This window comes from Nelumbo nucifera, chromosome 2, assembly GCF_055504915.1.
Source record: "Nelumbo nucifera cultivar China Antique chromosome 2, China Antique-T2T, whole genome shotgun sequence".
Lineage (NCBI taxonomy): Eukaryota > Viridiplantae > Streptophyta > Magnoliopsida > Proteales > Nelumbonaceae > Nelumbo > Nelumbo nucifera.
Window position 1 is genome coordinate 84,023,882 of NC_142650.1, and position 20,974 is coordinate 84,044,855.

General features: G+C 40.3%; 1 protein-coding gene across 2 annotated transcripts in view; it reads left to right on the top strand.

Moving 5' to 3' along the window:
• The window catches only part of LOC104590270 (hydroxymethylglutaryl-CoA lyase, mitochondrial-like), an 83,074-nt gene that overhangs the window by 35,690 nt on the left and 26,410 nt on the right, over window positions 1-20,974 (top strand). For both annotated transcript variants that reach the window (XM_010248859.3, XM_010248860.3), the window contains exons 5-6: window positions 12,444-12,524; window positions 12,606-12,769. In XM_010248859.3, the coding sequence (XP_010247161.1) occupies window positions 12,444-12,524; window positions 12,606-12,769 (245 nt within the window). The remainder of the gene's footprint in view (window positions 1-12,443; window positions 12,525-12,605; window positions 12,770-20,974) is intronic.

Below are 20,974 nucleotides of genomic sequence, written 5' to 3' on the forward strand. Positions count from 1 at the left end.
ATGTGGGGCTGGTTCAGAGCTATGGGCTGCATTCAGTGCTTCTTCTATTTCCTCACCGGCTAGGCAACATAGAGGTTACTCTGTGTAGGATTTTCTGTACAATACTTCGTCTTGTAGGTAAAACCTTTTGGCTTTGGTTAGAAGTTTTCTTCGCAATATTGGGCCAACTGGTGTGATACTGTTCTGGATGTAATCTATATACATATCTCACCAATGCACATCACGCACTGTGAGGCATTCATTTTTGTTTTCCTTTGGTATACATCTCTCACAGTCGTTCTGTATCTTGGCCGAGTCTACTTTCATCTTTGGCCAGTAGTATTCCAACCTTTGCAGCCTCCTATAAAGTGTTGTCGTCACTACTGCTTCCTTGGGCCCTAGGCACCTTGCTCTTACTCCATCTACCATTCTGTGATATAACACCCGAATCACCATTGGAACCTTAGAAGGATCTTGCCATCTTGCATCGTCACCATTAGGTTACTTAATTTTTGTGTTATATTATATCTCCAGTCTTCTTTAACATCATCCTTTGTTTCGACCCAGTGCCCCAATCTTTCTGTTGATGGCTCGCATTGCATTTGAATTGTTATTGGTGATTAGGCTCTCACTTGGTTGTATTTTAGATCCCAAGGTGGCTAGTGCGTTGGCATACCTATTTTTGGCTCTATTATGGTGTTAATAGTCGATCAAGACTACAATCTGTCTTGAATTTAAAAGAAAACAAATGCAAAAATTGAAGAGGAGAAGAAGAGAAGAAGCACACGAAGAGAACTTCAAAAAAGAGAGAGGGAAGGTCATAACATCTGCCGACCCACTCTTAATATTTATATATGTTGACTAATTGTAAAAGGGCTGAATTGCCCTTATTGCTTACATGGAAAATAGAATAAAAGATAACTACCAATGAAGCTGAAATAACTACCAACTAACACTGTCATAACTAATAAAAATAATGCTGCCATACGAACACAGTGGGGACCACATCAGTGGGGTCCACACAAGTGTTCTCTACACTCCCCCTCAAGTTGGAAATAGATATTTGTCATTCCCAATTTGCATAGGTCTGCCTTAACTTCTTCCTTGGAACAACCTTGGTGAGAAGATTTGCGAGTTGCATGCTGGAGGTGATATACAGAAGACACTTCTTGAGATGAAACCCTTTCTCTGACAAAATGTCGGTCTACTTCAATATGCTTAGTTCTGTCATGCTGTACTGGATTATGAGCTATATTAATAGCAGTTTGATTATCACAATACAACATTAAGGGCTTCTCATAAACAATATCCAACTCCTCAAATAGTGATTTCAACCATAGGATTTCAGCCACACCATTAGCCATGGATCTATATTCAGCTTTAGCACTAGAACGAGAAACAACACTTTGTTTCTTACTCCAAGAGACAAGGTTACCTCCTACAAAAGCACAATATCCAGAGGTAGACCTTCTATCATCAACACTCCCAGCCCAATTAGCATCTGTATAAACCTCTATCTTCATGTGATCATTATTCTTGAATAGTATACCTATACCTGGGCACCTCTTCAAATATGCTAATATCCTCTTAACAGCAAGTAGGTGAGTAGTTCTAGGAGAGTGCATATACTGACTGACAATGCTGATCGCATAACTGATGTCCGGTCATGTGAGACAAAGATAGAGGAGTTTTCCAACTAACCATTGGAACATAGCTTTATCTTCAAGTGGCTCTCCACCCTCTACATTGATCTTGTGATTCTGTTCAATAGGTGTATCTGCAGGCTTATCACTCAACTTTCCAGTTTCTTCCAACAGATCTAGAACATACTTTCTTTGAGAAACAAAAATCCCATGTTTAGATCTAGCTACCTCAATACCCAAGAAGTATCGTAGCTCTCCCAGATCTTTCACCTCAAACTCTTGATGAAGGAGTTGTTTAAGAGACTCAATCTCACTGTTATCATTCCCTGTCACTACAATATCATCCACATATACAACAAGCAAGGTCAAGGAAGAGTCCACTCTCTTAATGAACAATGTATGGTCTGACTAGGCCTGTACATAGCCGAATTTTTCAAGGGCTTGTCTGAATCTATCAAATCAAGCTTTGGGGGACTGTTTTAGTCCATACAAGGCTTTATTCAACTGGCAAACCTTCTTTCTTGTTTTTGCATCATAAAATCCAGGAGGCAACTGCACGTAGACTTCCTCTTGTAAGTCTCCATTGAGGAAGGCATTTTTAACATCCATCTGGAACAAGGGCCAAGAGTAACTGGCTGCAAGGGATAATAAAACTCTAATAGTGGTCATCTTTGCTATTGGAGCAAAAATCTCCAAGTAGTCTGAGTAAATCCCTTTGCAACTAACCGGGCCTTATACCTTTCAATGGAACTATCGACATTATGTTTCATAGTAAATACCCATCTACATCCAACCGGTTTCTTCCCTTTAGGCTGGTCAACTAGCTCCCAAGTATTATTCCTCAGAAGAGCATCCATTTCAACCTTCATTGCATCTTTCCACTAAGGAACCGACAAGGCTTCCTGCACTGTTCTAGGGATAGGAATATCAGTAATGAATGTGAGAAAGGACCTGTAAGAGGGGGACAGGTGATCATAGAACAAGAACTGGGAAATGTAGTGGGCTGTGGATGTGGTGCAACGCCGTTTGCCTTTACGGATTGCAATGAGGAGGTCAAGGTCATCCAAAGGGGGTAAGGGTTCAACAGTGGAAAGTATCTCAGTAGAACTTGGATTTGATAAAGGGACTGTGGTACCTGGATCTAGATCCGCAAAAGGAACTGGGGCTGGCCTGGACTATTGATGACCGAAATCAACCTGCCTCCACCGCCTGTGATAGACTCTCAAATCCTAACACCTCTGACAACCCTCCCCATTACATCCCTCATCACTCAATGGAACAGGTAAAGGAACTTTTGATGAGTTAACCCCACACTCACTTCTCTCTCCCTAAGGAGAAACCTTAGGATAATAGGGTACATCCTCAAAGAAAGTAACATCCACAGAGACAAATCTTCTCTTAGAAGTGGGTTCATAGCAGCAATATCCTTTTTGAGTTTGTGCATAACCAAGAAAAATACATTTGGAGGCCTTAGGATCAAATTTGGAACGATGAGGTCCAAGAATCTGAACAAAGAAAGTACAATCAAAGGTTTTAAGGGGAACATTAAACAATTATTTATCAAGATATAGAAGGGTAAATGGAGGCTTCATGTCAAGAACCTGTGAAGGAACTCGATTGATGAGATGCACTGTTGTAAGAATAGCATCTCCCTAGAAACAAATAGGCACATTAAAGTTAAAGATAATGCTTCTGGCCACCTCCAATATGTGCCTATTCTTCCTTTCAGCAACCCCATTCTGCTGTGGTGTATGAGGACAAGTACTCTGGTGGATAATCCCATGATCAAGCAAATAAGAGGCTAATGGCTTGGCAAAGTATTCTTTCGCATTATTGGATCTGAAGATTTTGATTTTGACCCCAAATTGGGTTAAAATCAATTGATGAAAGATCTGGGTCAAAGCAAGAACCTCATATCGAGAACGCATAAGGTAAACCCAAGAAAAATGGGTATAGTCATCAACAAACAACAAGAAATATTTGTATCCCCCCATAGCAGTGATGTGATAAGGGCCCCAAACATCGGTATGCACAATATCAAAAGGATTACTACTTTTATTACTCAATGAATAAGATGTTCTACAATTCTTTGCAAGCTCACAACTCTCACATCTCAAACTGGACATCTGAACAAACTCAAATAAATTAGGAAACAAACTCTTCAAAGATCGAAAAGATAAATGACCCAACCGATTATGCCAAAGCATAACCTGACTAACAGATTGAGAAACAAAAGACTTCCTATCTTCACTATCTTCCCAATGAGAACTCTCTCCAAGCAGATAGATCCCATTCGTCTCTTGGCTAGTCCCAATCACCTTCCTTGTCTCCAAGTCCTGAAAAACACATCGGTCAGGGAAAAAGGTTACTCAACAATTCTGATGTTTTTGTAATGCTACTGACTGAAAGCAAGTTAATATTAAGCTTAAGAACATGCAGAACTGAAGATAAGGAAATGGTATTAGACAACTTGACGTCTCCCATGCCAGAAATGGGAACAAGAGAATCATCAACAATAGACACTTTGTCTCTGCCAGAAGATAAGTGATAGGTAGTGAACAGTGATGGCAAGCCAGTCATACGGTCAGATGCACCTGAGTCTATTACCCAACAATGTTCAGTATTACCTGGAGCTGAAGCATGATGAGCTGAGACTCGAGTACGTGAATGAGCAAAAGATGATGTGGGAGGAGCTGATGGTGGTTGAGATGATTGAGCTGAATTGCTAACTTCCTTTTCCAACTAAGTCAGGGCAGCCTGGATAGAAGCTAGGGTGTCTAGAGGTGTGCCTTTTGTGCCCAACGAGGGTGCACAATCAGTATTAACAGCCATATTAGCATTACCCCTTTGGTTCCTGAGTTTTGCTGGAACAAGATGAGGGTGCAACTTCCAATAGTTGTCTTTAATATGCTTAGGTTTCTTGCAATGTTCACATACTAGATCCCGCTTGTCTTCCTTCTTTATATCCCTCTCCGTATCACCCCCAAACTTAGGTTTAACTATTGCCAAGGCTGGTGGGAAGGGCTGATGTTGCATCATAACCTTTCTCATAGTCTCTTCACTATGCACTATGGAGTAGGCTTGTGATAGGGTCACACTGTCTCTTGTTAGTAGTTTCTGTCTCACAATATCATACTCAGGATTCAGACCAGCTAGTAACTCAAAAACCCTATTAGTTTCAACTTGCTTTCTATTAGTCTGTGCATCCTTCTGACTTTCCCACTCAAGTGTTTCTAGGTGGTCAATTTCATGCCACAAAGATTTCAAGGTAGAGAAGTAAACCGAGACTGGTTTCTATCCTTGCTTATGGTTGTTAACCTCACATTTCAGTTCATAAGCCCTAGCAACATTAAGGGGTTGGGAGTAGGTTTCTTTCATGACATTCCAGATTTCTTTAGCTGTTTTTGCCCACAAATAGTTCCGGCTGATATGTGGCTGCATAGAGTTGCACAACCATGTCATAACCAAATAGTTCTCCTGAACCCATTTGGTATAAGTTTGGTCCTCCTTAGTTGGTTCTTTCACATCTCCCAACAAGTAGCTCGGTTTTCCTCTACCCCCAATGGCCATCATAGCCGATTGAGCCCATTCTAAGTAGTTTGCTCCATCAAACTTAACAGTTGTAATCTGAAAGGTATTCTCGGACATGTTACCAGAATTGCTAGTCCCCAAAACACCTTCCCCTTGATTCTTGAACTCCATTCTTGATCAATAATTAATGAAAAACCCATTTTTAACTACTGTAATAGGAGAAACAACACCCAAACAACTGATAACAGCTGGCCTAGGTCTTCCAAAGAACAAAAAAACAGAATTCTGAATGAAACCAGTTCAAATTTTGATCTGAAACCAACAACAGTTCTGAATTTTAGGGTTTTCTCTCAAAACCCTAAAGAAAGCACAGGAAAAAACAAAGATTTTCCAGACACACCTCTCAGAATAAACCAAGATGATCTTTTCTTAAGTTAATCTCAAGAAAAATGCTTACTTTATGAAAAAATCTCTGGCCGCCACCTTTTGTCTGATGCAAAACCCTAATCTTGAGGATCCGAAGCTTCTTCTGATTCTTCCTGACTACTGGAACTCTTTCAAACTTCTACAATCTCCTGAATCAGCCGCATGCTACCAGTAGCCTCCAAGAATCAACCGATCCTCCTTTGTTGAAAAACTTCCAAACCTAAGAGATTCTCATGTAGTTGGCCTAATTAGACTAGCATAAGAGCTCCTAGGTCGGCTCTGACCAAGTAGTCGATCAAGACTACAATCTGTCTTGAATTTAAAAGAAAACAGATGCAGAAATTGAAGAGGAGAAGAAGAGAAGAAGCACACGAAGAGAACTTCAAAAAAGAGAGGGGGAAGGTCATAACATCTGCCGACCCACTCTTAATATTTATATATGTTGACTAATTGTAAAAGGTCTGAATTGCCCTTATTTCTTACATGGCAAATAGAATAAAAGATAGCTAATAATAAAGCTGAAATAACTACCAACTAACATTGTCATAACTAACAAAAATAATGCTGCCATACAAACACAGTGGGGACCACATCAGTGGGGTCCACATTAGTGTTCTCTACAGTGTTCATAGGTTATCTCTAGGTCTCTGGTCAACCTTTGGATCAATGTTCTATATGGAAGAATTGCCAACTCTTTCACCGTTGTGCTGCCCTCCGTTTGTCCAATCACTAGTTTGGAATCCCCTACTACTTTTACCTTCTTTGCTCCTGAATCCCTTGCTACTGTCAAGCCTAACACTAGTGCCTCATACTCTGCGATGTTGTGAGAGCAGGGGAATTGTAGTTTAAATGAGTAGGCTGATGTTTCTCTAGTAGGTGAAGTCGATGTGACTCTAGCTCTTGCAGAGGAATTTGTACTACTGCCATCGAATGTCAAGGTCCATTCCGCTGTTTCTACTACTGTGATGAGGGGAAGTTCTCCGAGTACCTCTTCAGAGATGGGAAAATTGTCATTAGTGGGGAAGGCAGCTAGGAGGTCTGTGACTGCTTGGCATTTAATTGCTTTGGGTTGGGTGTATTCGATGCTGTATTCACTTAACTGCATCATTCACTTCACAAGTCTCCTAGAGAGTGGGGGTCTGTCGATGAAGTATTTAATTGGATTGCTTCTTGCGATTAACTTCACTTTTTGGCCTAGGATGTAGTGTCTGAACTTTTGTGTAGCAAAGACTAGAGCTAAACACTGCTGTTCCATGTGTGAATAATTCTTCTCCGTCGGCTTTAGAGTTCTATTGGCATAATAGATTGGACACTCGACACCCTCATCATTCTCTTGGGCTAACAGACATCCTATGGCTTCTGAGTTTGATGCTATACATCCTGAATTCTCGGCCATTCCTTGGAGGGGACATGGTTGGGACTTTGGCCAGTGTTTGCTTTAGTTGGTCAAAAGCATGCTGATGCTGTGTTGACCATTTGTATTCTGTGGACTTCTTGGTTAGCTTAAGTAGAGGCATTGCTGCATGTGCTAGACTAGGGATGAACCTTCTAAGGTAGGAGAATTTCCATAAGGTTTTTAGTTGACTCAATGCTTGGGGAAGGTAAGTCCAGGACTACTTTTACTTTTATCTCATCTGGGTGGGTCCCGGTATGGTTAACTCGATACCCCAAAAGCTTTCCTCACTGTACTCCGAACGCACACTTTGGTGGGTTGAGCCTTAAGTTGAAGGCCCTATATCTGGTGAATACTTTTCTCCGCATGTTGGAGTGGTCCTCTCTTTTCTTTGCCTTCACTATATCATCCACATTGTACTCGATCTCTTTGTGCATCATATCATGAAATACTCTTGTCATCGTTCTCTGGTATGTGGCTCCAGCATTCTTCAGACCAAAGGGCATCATTTTGTAGTAAAAGTTCACAATTGGTGTTCTGAACGCTGTGTGGGGTGCATCTACAAGGTCCATGTATATTTGATTGTATCCACTGTATGCATCCATGAAAGAAATCAGCTGGTTCCTGGCCGTTGAATCAATAAGAATGTCCATGTTTGGCAACGGGCTGTATGAAAGTCAAACCATAAGCCTGAACTGTCTTTTGACAAAACACTTCCCATTGAGAAACAGGGGGCTGAAAATCAAACTATAAGACAAAACTGTCTTTTGACCAAACACTTCTTATCGATAAATAGGGGGGCTGAGAACTTCACCAAATACTGAAACATTTATCAATAGAAAGCACAATTGGTGTTCTGAACGCTGTGTGGGGTGCATCTACAAGGTCCATGTATATTTGATTGTATCCACTGTATGCATCCAGGAAAGAAATCAGCAGGTTCCTGGCCGTTGTGATATGTATGAGAGGTACCATTCTTTTACTCGATGGAGCCGAGTTTTTCCAAGCCGGGGAGAGATGATCGGGATCAGCTTAAGGCATGTCAAAAGAGAACCAAATCTGCTACTGTGCTCGTTTGGCATAATTACGAAGATATGGGGCACACATGGGAGCTGGATTAGTAGAGGATGAATTTAGGAAGACCCTAGAGTCTTCAATCCACCTAAGATGCTCTTTGTGTGGTTAAGCTTACTGCTGGACAGGACTTATTTGGTTTTCTTACATTTCTGGTCAGCAGGGGCATTTTTGTACTTTTGCATGTTTAGGAGTTATGTTTGGGAACAGGTCTTAGTCTAGTAATTTCCCTTTGTTTGGCTTTATGTTTGTAATTGCTTGGGGCAGGTTTAGTCTAATCTAGCTTTTTTTTTTTTTTTTTTTTCTCTCTTAAAAGTGGCTTGTTGGGCAAGTTTTTTACTTTGGGAGCTTCTTCTTATTAAGTTTGTAAGGCTCATTTGGAGGACAGTTTTTACTAATGAAGAAGAAAGCTTCTCTACAGAATTTGGTGTGATTGTCAAATTGGGGGTGTATTGCCTAGGGTTTCATCTTATTTCCATCTCTCTTCTCTCCTCTTCTTTCTCTACTAGTCCTTTGTTTGTGCTACACACTCAGACCTCAGTTGTTGCAGGAATAGTTCTGAATCACAAAGATCCTACATCAGCTTGGGTGATTCATTGGGTTAGAAAATTGGAAATATTCTCACCTTTTATTCCTATGATAATGTTTGGTGGGATTGGGTGAGGTGGCAAAAAATTTTCAAAGAATACTTTATAATTTTGATGGGAGTAGTAGGGGTAAAGAGTAATCTAATCCCTTTGGAGTAGGGAAGGCCTTTAGGGACAAAGATGGTATCATTGCTGCATTGTTTTCCGAATTAGCTGGGATGGGGAGCCTTATAAGAGAAAAATTTCTTGTGGTAATTTTGGAGATGCAGTTAGCAAGAGTCACGAATTTAGTTGCAGATTCTTTTATGGTGGAAGACAATAGGATTATATGGTCTCTTTTCTTCACGAGAAGTTATATTTTTTTTTTTTGAGAAAAGGTAAAGTATGATCGTATTAATAATAGGCCCTGTGTACATTGAGTAGCTGTACAAAAGAACCTCAAAAGGCCATCCTCAAAAAAGTATAATCAGAAAACTATCTTTAAAAACAGTATGTATAGACATCCAACTTTTCAAAACTTTTATTGACCAGTTAATGACCTCCACTTCAGTAGAAGATTTTTTTTTTTCAAAAATCCTATTGTTCCTTTCTGACCACACAGCCCACAGCACTGCCAAAGGGATGTAATTCCAGCATAATTTTCCTTTTTGAGACATACCCTGAATCTGCCATTCCTCAAATAGAGCTCTAACTGAGGCTGGCATACACCAACTTAGATTCAGAGATTTGAAGAAGTGAGGCCAAACTGCAGAACTAAACTTGCAGTGGAGGAAGAGATGCCTGGATGATTCCACTTGCTCATTGCAAAAACATCACCTCCAATCTGACAAAAAGAGCCCTTTTTTCAGCAGCATTTCTTTGGACAAATACCTGTTCAGAACCACCACCCATACAAAAAACTTGACTTTTGGAGAAGCCAAAATCCCCCAAATTACTTGATTCGGGAAAGGGGCTTCAGGCCTCCCCACTACAAAATTGTAAAAAGATTTGACTGAGTATTCTCCTAACTTTGTGACCATTTCCATACTCTTGAGTTTTGCATCTGGACATCTAGTTGTTGGTCTTGTAACAGATTAAGAAACTCTGCCATCTGCTGAATTTTCCAGTCATTAAAACTTCTCCTAAAGAGAGGAACCCAAACTAATCTGCCTTCCTGAAACAAAAAAGAACCAGCCACTAAAGCCTCCTTATCTGCACCCATATTATACAAGGCCGGGAACAACTCTTTTGGAGTGCAGTCACCAGCCCACTGGTCTAACCAGAACCTGATTTTTCTTCCATGTCCCACTTTAAATTTGATGCACCTATTGAACTGCTTATAAGCCTTACAAATTCCTTTCCACACCCCACAACCGTAAGTACCGTGGGGAATAACAGCATCCAACCCATTATTCCTTGGTCTATATTTCTCCACAATCACCTTCACAGTTTGTCTGGTTCACAAGAAGTTTTAATGACTGGGAACTAGCTTTGGCGGTTGATGGGGATCGGTCTTATGCATTATAAGGCCTATTCTCCTAAGAAGGCCAACAAACAGGTTCTGATTTGGCATGGAGAAGACTCTTGGGACTTGGACTGATCTGGTCAGGGGTATGTTTGTCATTTTGACCAGCCCAATGTGGACTTGGGCTATAGCATCTTGTTCCAGTGCTTGTCTTTCAATTTTCAGTTTATTTGCATTAGAAGATAGAAAGTTATTGTGTTTCTTGATGCACAAGACAAAGAGTGGCACTTTTTGTAATTATGGTGAACAGTGTACCGAGCCACACAAGTCACTCTATAAATAGATGTATCCTCTTCCTTTTGAGGTTAATGGATGAATGGAGATTTCTTAAGAGATCTGTTTCTGTATGGAGTGATTCCTACAAACCCTAGAGTGATTCTAGGACCCCTTGGAGTGATTCCTTGGGATTTCTCTCTCTTTTCTCTTTCTCTACCCTTTCTACTCTCTCTTCCTCTCTCTTTCTGTCTTGTGTTAGTTTGTTCCAACCCTACTGCATCAGCGGTCCGACTTTTTGATGTCCTTCAAAGTCATCAGCTGTACCTGCAAGTTCAAGATTCAAGGTGTTGGAAGTGGACAAACACTGGAGAGTTTTCTGTTAAATCCTTCTATATTGGTCTTGTTGGTGAGGCAAAGGTTTTATTCCCATGTAAGATCATCTGGGGGAATGCAGCTCCCCCAAAAGTAAAAATCTTCAAATGGGTGGCTGTTTGGGAAAAATGTTTGACAAAATCCATGCTGTTGAAGAAAGGTTTTAATGTTCCAGATTTGCTTTGTGTTTTCTGTAACCAAGAGGAGACTTCTAGTCACTTATTTCTGCACTGTAGTTTTAGTGCTTCAATCTGGCATTATTTTCTTGGAGCTATAAACTTGCATTGTTGTGCCCCGGGGTTGGTGAAAGAACTGTTAGAGGGGTGGCAAGTTCTGGGTATGGCAAGAAAAGGGAACATCTGTTGGTTCTAAATTCCAGCTGCAATGTTGTGGGCAATTTGGCTTGAAAGAAACTGCAGAGGCAGAAGTCAGCATCTGAATCAGTGGTTATTAATGCAGCAGAAGGGTTTTTAAAGGGCTGGATGTCCGCCCATCATGGATTCGGAAATGATGCCTTTTCTTCTTTTTTGAGGGTGGATGTTTTTTTGGGGTCTCCAATTGTACAGTTTCTCATTGTACAGAGGACCATACTTTTGATATCAAGACATTATACTATGCTTTTCCTTTCTCAAAAGTATTTAATACATGAAAACTTAATTTCATTAAGGTAAATGTATTATTGTCCATATGCGTTACAATTAATATTTTGCAAATTAAAAAATAAAAGTACATGATATTTTACAGGGGTACAGGGATAGGTCAGGTTTTTAACAGGGCTAAGCCTCACCTGGTATTGACTCGAGTTCTTTATAGAGATCTTTAGAACTGGGCCAGAGCTCAGCTAATGTTTTAAAAGGTGTGCCTAGGCTAACAGGTGAGTCTCATTTTCTGGGGTGCACCTCATCTGATTTACTGTTATGTTTTGATGAATATTGAATTTGTGTTACCTATTGATGTTTAGAGTTTAAAAAATTTAGCTATATAGGATTTGAACAGGCTTCATTATTAACATTAATAACATGAATATTGATAATGGCTTTCAGAAGGGGCTTCAATATTCATATTAATAATAGGGTCTGAGTTCTATTATTTCTTAATAAATTTTCTTTCTATCTTAACATGTGATTTCTTATCACCATTTAATAACATGATGCTCTAAACAATTTAACTCATGAGATTTTTGTATTTTAAGCTTTTCTTTTGATTTTTTTTTCAAGAGTTGTGCCTCATTTTTCTCGTGTGCATGCCTTAGGCTATAGGAAACCCTTGTGCTTTAGTTGCGCTTCTCACTTTTAAAGCACTGAACATAGCATGGCCAAATCCAAGGCCAGTGCATGTGCACCTATAATTTCTGAAAATCCTTCTTTGATCTCTTTTGGGCTACTTGTATTTTCTCCTTGTCTTCTTGTATATCTACTGCATTTTGATTTTATTTGTTCATTGCTCAGTTTATTATCAATAGAATAGGGTTTTGAAGGCAATAAATATTGCTACACATAATAAATAAAATGTTGGTCAAAACTAGTTAGAGGGATATGCTTAAAAGCAGAAAATTAACACCTTATGTTTAGACTTTATAGTTTATACTATATTATGGCTTTTATTGGTCTGCTACCTTTGACTATTACACTTTTCTAACAAATAACTTTTTGAGAATGTTACAAAAAAATAATAACAAAGAAAAATGAACCAGGCATGATTTACATATTATGTTTCAGCTAGCTGATGCAAAGGGTGTAATGGAAGCAGTTCGGAAGATTGAAGGTGTAAGATTCCCTGTCTTAACACCTAACCTTAAAGTAAGCAATCTTGCCTGGATCTAAAACCATGTAAAATTTTTCTAAAGAAAATCTTGACAATTTTACGTTGCCTCTTTGTAGGGTTTTGAAGCAGCTATTGCAGCTGGAGCTAAGGAAGTGGCTATTTTTGCATCAGCTTCAGAGTCCTTTTCAAAGTCTAACATCAATTGCAGCATTGAGGATAGTCTTATCCATTATCGAGCTATTACTCTTGCTGCAAAAAAGCTCTCAATTCCTGTGCGTGGGTATGTTTTCTGGCTTGTCTAATTCTAATGAAATTGTTTTTCATTTTTCTGTTATTTTTATTATTCTGTGGAACATTTTCTTTTTCCCTCTACGAGTCTATGTACTGAGGATAATTGATTTATCTCAGTTCATATTTTGGGTGCCCATGTTGCACCACTCATGCATCAACAAGAATCAACACTTTTATGCAGTTACCAAGCCTTGTTTTAATCAATTATTTGTAGATTAGCTGTACAATTTTATTATATTTAACTGCATTCATTTTTTTTTTGAAAAAGTTAAAGGTAAATTTATTAATAGAAATCAGAACCATAAAAAGGCCTCCCAGAAGGGAGCAAAGACTGAGAACAGCCTCTCAGTTTACATTACAATTCAAATATACTAACAGAACTTAATTGAGACCCCAAGACTCTAGGCTGTATGTCTTTTACACCTGCAGTCCAGGATACAAGCTTTCCCACTGCACCAGACACAGGACAGTTCGCCTCCTTTTTCTTATTCTGAAAGATTCTTCTGTTTCTCTCTGCCCATATGGAATTGATAACAGCTGCAGGGATAACCCACCACACACTTCCAGACAACTTAGAAAGGCCTAACAAATCCCAACTCCTTAGAAGATCCGAAACCTGATTTGGCATGACCCAGGAAATACCTTCCGATGAGAGAAAATGGTTCCAAATTTTACCCTTTCGGGAATCGTATTCTTAGTTTTAGAAAAACTGCATTTTTCAAGGATCGTTCTTGTATCGAACCAGACTAAATCTGAAACCAAAAAGAAGGGAGAAATATACTTGATACGGAATCCACAAGTGTAGCTCCCAAAGTGGTAGTTCACACCCAAAGAAGGTACCAAAACCAACTTCCAGTGAAGATGGTGCAACTTAGGTTGAAGCCGGTTCAGCAACACAGTCCTTCAGCAAGAACTGTAATCCAACAACTTGGATCGAGCAAGGGTGTGAGCATGAATTGAATCTGATATGTTTGTGCAAAAATCAGATATCAGAACTGATTTCTATCAGTTCAAGAACTGGAGGTCGAACTAGGGTTTTGGGCATCAAGAGCAGAAGGAGAGAACTTAGAGCAGAAGTGTTACTGGAGTAGTTCACCCCCTCCTCCTTTTATAAGCCTTAAGGATTGGCACTCCTAATCCAATTAGGAGGAGTCTTTAATCCAAATCTTTATTTGGATATGGACTCTTTAAGTGGATAAGAGTTATCCTCTTATCCTAATTGCTGATCCAAACCCATATCCATACCCATATTCACCCATGTCACATGACTGCTTAAGCTATCATGTGACTTCTTGATTAATTTGATTAATCATGGGCTTTAGGCCCATTAAGTAAGTGGCTCACGACCCTAGATAGTTGTTGGATCATTTGGCTCTTTGTATGGCATGGGACCCCAACAATGACCTCACATAATTCCATATGGATCCGGCCCAACTTTTGTAAAAAAGCTTGGCCGAATTCACTGTCAAGTACAGTGAACCCCTAAGTCCATCAGTATGGGCTCTTAATGGGCCCAACATTTACACTAAAGGATCCTTGAGTCCAGCCATCTTATGAAGGCCCAAGGACAATGGACTTAAGTGAGATGTAGCTCATCAGGTAAAACAACCCTAAATGGTCTCTTACACTTAACCTCTCAACCCTTAATGATCGAACACTCCCCGATAGGGAAGGACCTCTCCCCTGGCTGCAAGGTGTAGTGTTAAACTCTCTACTCGGATGGGTTCAGGGAATTAAAACCTTTTGCAAACCTTTTTCTTAAAACACAACAATATATATATATATCATATAAATATATTTTGCAAAACAAATCTCAAACAATTTGGAAGTCGACTGCCAACGGTTTTGGTTTCCATCAGAGAGTGCAGTCCCGGTCATTCACTTTGTTCGACAAAGGGGCTGATCCTGTCACTATGATTACCCACTCGAGTGAATTCTCAGACTGGCCCAACATACCCAGGTTTTCACCCCCAAAGGATCTCACTGATTGACATATCAAAGACAACCCAATCCGATACCCAGTGTAGTACCATAATCAAGTCTAGGGGTTATGTGTAACTTTCCAGTTTTGCCCACCAGTCTCCAAGGTCTAGGGCATAATTGGAAATTGGTCCGGGTTTAGTGTTTCGAATAAACAAACACTGCATGTGCTTCGGGTCTAACCCTGGCAGCTGAGACAGCCTGCCCCAACCTTCTTGGCAGCACACCAGTGTCAGCCTTGGCAGGATAAACTTACCTAAGTCTATCCAATGGCTGAGAACATTCTAAACTAACATGAGTCTCATAAGTGTCCAGTTTAGGGGTAATTACTTAGAAACACACCAATTATAACATGAATCAATTATGTACTTTTATTTATTTACAATAAACGAAGGAATGAGAGATCCATCCCATGGATGCCCAAAGATTGCGGAATAAGGGGGCGAATTTCAAAAATTTTTCTCTCCCTTCAACTGGGAATAACATTCCCTATTTAGAAAATCATATTTTCAAGGATCATTCTTGAACCATAAACTGAACCAGATCTGAACCAAAAGGAGTAGGAGAGGATTGTACCTGATCCGGAGAAATAGTATCTCCCAACGAAGGTGTTCACGCCCAAGGAAGGATCCAAAGACTACTCCCACTGATGATGGCGCAGTGTAGGATGGAGCAGAATCAACAGTGTTCTTTTCCAAGAACTCTGTCCTTCGCAAGAATCAGCAGGATGGTACGTGAGCATAGCTTCCTTTCAATCCTTTCTCAAAGGACTGATGTCAAGATCCAATCTTGACTTCTCCCACAACTGGAGATAGAACTGGCAAACAGAGCGACAAGAACAGGGAGGCGGCAAGAGAGTATTCGCAGGGTGCAAAATTCTCTCTTCTTGATTTCAGCACTGAAGAAAATCTGATGTACATCTCCTAAAGGCTGCTGCCCCCTTCTACTTTTGTTAACCTAGAAAGATCAGCTCCTAATCTCATTAGGAGCTGCTTATCCAAATCATATTTGGATCAGCCTTCTCTTCAGGTGATAAGGATAAACCCTTATCTTATCTGCAGATTAGATTAGCTTTCTCCTAATCTCATTAGGAGGTTTCTAGATCTGAATCACATTCAGATCTGAACTCTCTGAGTGGATAGGGTCAAGACCCTATCCTATCTGCTAATCCATCTCAGAATTCGCCCCATTATTAACTAAATAAATAACCCAGTTCGAATTGGGCTTTAGGCCCATTAAGCTTATGTACTCACTTAACCTTCCTAACTGCTGCCCAGTTGGGCTTCCTTGTATGGCGTGGGACCTAAGCATTAATCTACACATCAGCCACATGGGTTCGGCCCAGCCTTTATTACAAGGCCTGGCCGAATACACTGTTATGGACAGTGCACCCCTGAAACCCATCAAATGGGCTCTATGGGCCCAACACTTACCCTAAGTGGTCCCTGGGCCAAGCCACCTTGTAACACCCAGGGACTGTGGGCAGATGCAAGATTAGCCCATCAGGTATTATCCTCAATAGTCTTACACTTAACCTCTTAGCCCATAATGATCATACACTTCCCGACAAGAGAGGACCTCTCCCTCGGCTGCAAGGAATAGTGTTGCACTCTCTACTTATATGGATCCTGGGAATTAAAACCTTTTTGCAAACATTTGAGAAACCATAGTATATATACTTTTATATCTCATATAAAATATACTTTGCAAAAGAAATCTCAACGGTTGAAATCGGCTGCCGGCAGTCTTGGTTTCTATCAGTGAGAGTGCATCCCCGATCATTACCTTTGTCCGACAAAGGGGCTGATCCTGTCACTATGATCACCCACTCAGATGAATTCTCGGACTGTCCCAACATACCCAGGTTTTGACCCCCGCTAAGGATCTCACTGATTGGTACATCAAAGACATTCCAATCCGACACCTAGTGCAGTATCATAGTCGAGTCTAGGGGTCGGGTGTAACTTTCCAGTTTTGCCCATCAATCTCCAAGGTCCAGGGCAATACTGGAAATCTGGTCCAGTTCATAGATTCAATTAATCCTACACTGTATGTGCCTAGGGTCTCACCCTGGCAGCTGAGACAGGCCACCCCAACAGACTTGGTGGCACCACTGTGTCAGCCTTGTTAGGATAGGTCTCCCCAGACCGACCCACTGGCTGTGAACATTCTAAACTAACACGAGTCTCATTAAGTGTCCAGTTTAAGGGTATTACATAGAAACATACCAAGGGAACATGAATCAAATATGCACTTTTATTCATTTACAATAAACTCATAAAGTACATCATTCTGATTGAAGCTAAGGGCATACAAAACTGTCTAACAATAAATGCATATGTACATCAATCTGATTGGATCTAAGGGCATACACTGTCTAACATCCAAATTCCAGCCGCAAAAGGACAATTGATGAAGAGATGATTGTTGTCCTCCTCTGCTTGCCCACACAGCTCGCTCATCATGTTTTGAATCAGAATTCCTCTTTTTGTCAAATTCTGTTTAGTTAGATTTTTGTCTAATACCACCACCCACAGTAGTGCATTCACTTTGAGAGGAGGAATCTGAGTTCAGATTCTATTAGTAGGAAAGTTATCTAGATCTTCACTAGCTAGTGTTTTGGCTAAAGAGCTTACAGTGAATAATCCATCGGCATTCCACTTCCAAATCCAAGCATCTTCTTCCAATGGGTTTGAAACTTGACTAGAGAGCAAGCCCAACAAGTTCACCACTTGTTCTACTTCCCAATCTTGGAAAGGTCTTCTGAACTTAGGGCTCCATACAATACTATTCCCCATCAACTCACAACAATTTGTCACCATAACCTCTTGATTCTTTGCAATTTGAAACAAGCGAGGGAACAACTCTTCAAGGGACCTATTGTTACACCAATTGTCTTTCCAAAATTTCAAGCGAAGACCTAAGCCCAACTTAAGGGACAAACCACTTTGAACTAGAGGGTAGATTTCCATAATTTTCTTCCAAAGGTTGTTGTCCAATCCCCTCCATCTGTTTTATACTTGTTTGCCATTAAAGACCTCCACCAGCTAGTTCTTTCTCTAGAAAATCTCCAGACATTTACCCATAAGAGCTTTGTTAAAAGTCTTCAGATTTCTCACCCCTTAGCCACCTCTTTCTTTCGGAGTACACACCTGTTTCCAACTAACTAAGTGTATTTTCTTTTCCTCCTCCTAGCCCTTCCAAAGGAAATTTCTTTGTAGTCTTTCTATTTTGATCGCCACTTTGGTTGGGATAGGGAAGAGAAAGAGGAGATAGGAGGGGAGGTTAGGTAGAGAACTCTTTAGAAGAGTGATTCTACCCCCCAAAGAGAGATATTTGGCATTCCATGATGCCAATTTCCTTTTCAATCTTTCCACCACCGGATCCCAAATTAGAGAGCAAGAGCATTTGCCCTGCAAGGGGAGCCCTAAATACATTGTTGGAAGGTACCTGATCTGACAAGCAAGAGCTTCAGCTAGCACTTCAAGATTCTCAACCTTCCCCACAGGGATTACTCTACTCTTGGCACATTTAACCTTTAAACCTGTTGCCACTTCAAACCAACTAACACCCTAAGCATGATTTTTAGTTGACTTAGATCTGCATCAATAAAACACAATGTGTCATCTGCAAACTGGAGTAACTGCACTTTTTCCCTACCTAGAACTGATTCAAACCCTTTCCATAAGCCTTCTTTGCTAACTCGATGAACAAAGAGGGACAACACCTCCATTATACAAATGAACAACAAAGGGGAAAGGGGGCCCCCTTGTCTGAGACCTCTAGAGCTTTTAAAGAAGTCAGCTGACTCACCATTGACTAGCACCACAAATTTGGGGGAAGAAACACAAACTTTAATCCAGTTCCTCCATTTCAGACCAAAATTCATCCTTTCCAGTACCAAATCCAAACACTTCCAATTAGCATGGTCGTAGGCTTTTTTCAGATCCAGCCTACAAATCAGCCCTGATTTGTCTTCCCTTCTCCTTGAGTCTATCTAATGGAGATCGAGGTGCTGGCCAAATGGCTCAAGCTAATATTCCTAAATAATCTCAAGATCCTTTGCAAGGAATCGGTGGGCCAATGACTAGGGTAAGAACAAAGAGGATGAAAGAGGCTTTATAAGGCTTAATCATGGAAGTGCGTGACAAAGAGGTTGTTCTACAAGATTCTAAGACTGTTCTAACAGTTCCCAAAGCTTCACCAAGGATAATCACCTATCTTTATGTGCAAGACGATGTGCAAGGCTTAGAACTTGAAGAACAAAGCTTGATGGGCTTGACGCATGGACATGATAAGAAAATGCCCAATTCGCATGCTAAGATGTATTGATGGGCTTGTTTTGTCTTGTTGGGCTTGTCTTTATCTTGTTCTGTTTACTTTGACTTTTCTATGCTTAGTTGTCATTAGTTGTAGTCTTTTAGAAGGATTCCTATATCAAGGCAGATTTGCTTTCCTAAATTAAAGGGATCCTCATCAGTTAGGTGTTTTCTGATAAGATAATCATTAGTTAGGAGTTTCCTTATAAGATTAGGAGTTTCCTTATAAGATAATGATGTTTACATGCCTATATAAAGGCCACAACTATGTAATACGAGATCAATCAATAATATAGAGGTATTTTCAGCAAGCTTAGCTTTGCCTTCTTGTGTTCTTGGTAGAATACAATATCTTGACTTATTAAGGGAGTGATCAACCTTTGTGGCGTCTTCAAGATTGGGGTCTTTAAGGACTTAGTTTCCTTAAGGTTCTAATCTGATCAACTACAACTTGTTTTCTAGCTTCTAGGTGCGCATAACAACTTGATTCAAGAGTTCCTAGAGCAGGTCGTCTAGTGGGTTCTTATCACTATCAATTCATTTGCCACCAGGACACTGTCTAACATCTTTCTTCCCTGCACAAATACAAATTGATTCTTTGCAATCATAGAATTCATCACTAATTTCATTCTTTCTGCAAGAACCTTAGCCAGAATTTTATAGAAGCTATTTAATAAACTGATGGGCCTGAAGTCTTTAATGTTGGTTGCCCCTTTGGCCCTTCCATTTAGGTATTAAGGAGATGAAGGTGGAATTTAGACTTCTTTCTAGAGCTGCATTTTGATGGAAGTCTTGAAACGCTTTCATTAAATCCTCTTTCACCACCTCCCAACACTTCTTATAGAAAAGGCTTGTAAGACCATCCGGCCCTAGAGATTTATCTACTTCCATATTCTTGATCACATGCCATATTTCAGCCTCAGTAAAGGGGGCTTCCAATTCTCTTTGTTGAGAATCAGAAATCTTCCTAAACTCTAGATTTGTAGGAAAAGGTCTTTTAGTCCAAATTTCCTGGAATAATTCTGCAAAGTACTTGGTGGCAATGAACTTCATTTTAGCCCCATCCTCTCCCACTAACTCCTCAAACAGCCTCACAAGCTGCTTATATCTAATTCTTGCATTTGCCATTTTATGAAAAAAACCTGGAGTTCCTGTCCCCCTCCTTAAGCCATTTGACCTTGGTCCTTTGCCTCCACTTAATTTCATCTCTAACAGGTAGCCTGTCAATGGACATCTTTGCTTCCACTCTTCTCTTTCTATCTTCCTCAGTTAGAGGACCGAATTCCTCAGCTGTATCCAACTCCTTAATCACTTCAAGGCATCTCTTTTTCTTTGATTCTGATGTCCCATGGTACTCTCGTCTCCAAGACTTCAGGGTTTCCTTGACTACTTTGATTTTCTTAGCAAATTTGAATGAACTCGTACCTTCTAGCTGCAATTCAATCCATTTAGAGCTCAACAAGGGAACCAGCCCCTCCTCTTCAAACCACATATTTTCCATTTTGAAGGGGGTTTTATTCGGATTTTGCATTCCACACACCAACTGGATAGGAGCATGATCCGAAATAGGTCTTGGGAGGGCCACTTGCTTTATGGGACTAAATGCATCTTCCTAATCTGGAGATATGAGAAATCTATCTAACTTGACCAATGCCAAGGTTTCTTGGTTATTAGTCCAAGTATATTGAGCCCTCAACAAAGGGAGATCAATCAGATCAAAACCATCCACAAAGTCAGCAAACCTTCTCATGTCCCTTGTCTGCCTATTTCCACCCTTTCTTTCCTCCAAGAATCTAACCACATTAAAGTCCCCCCCTATTACCCATGGGATAGAGTGCACCCTTCTTGCTTCAGCTAGGTCTTCCCACAACCTATCCCTCTCTGCACTAACTGTG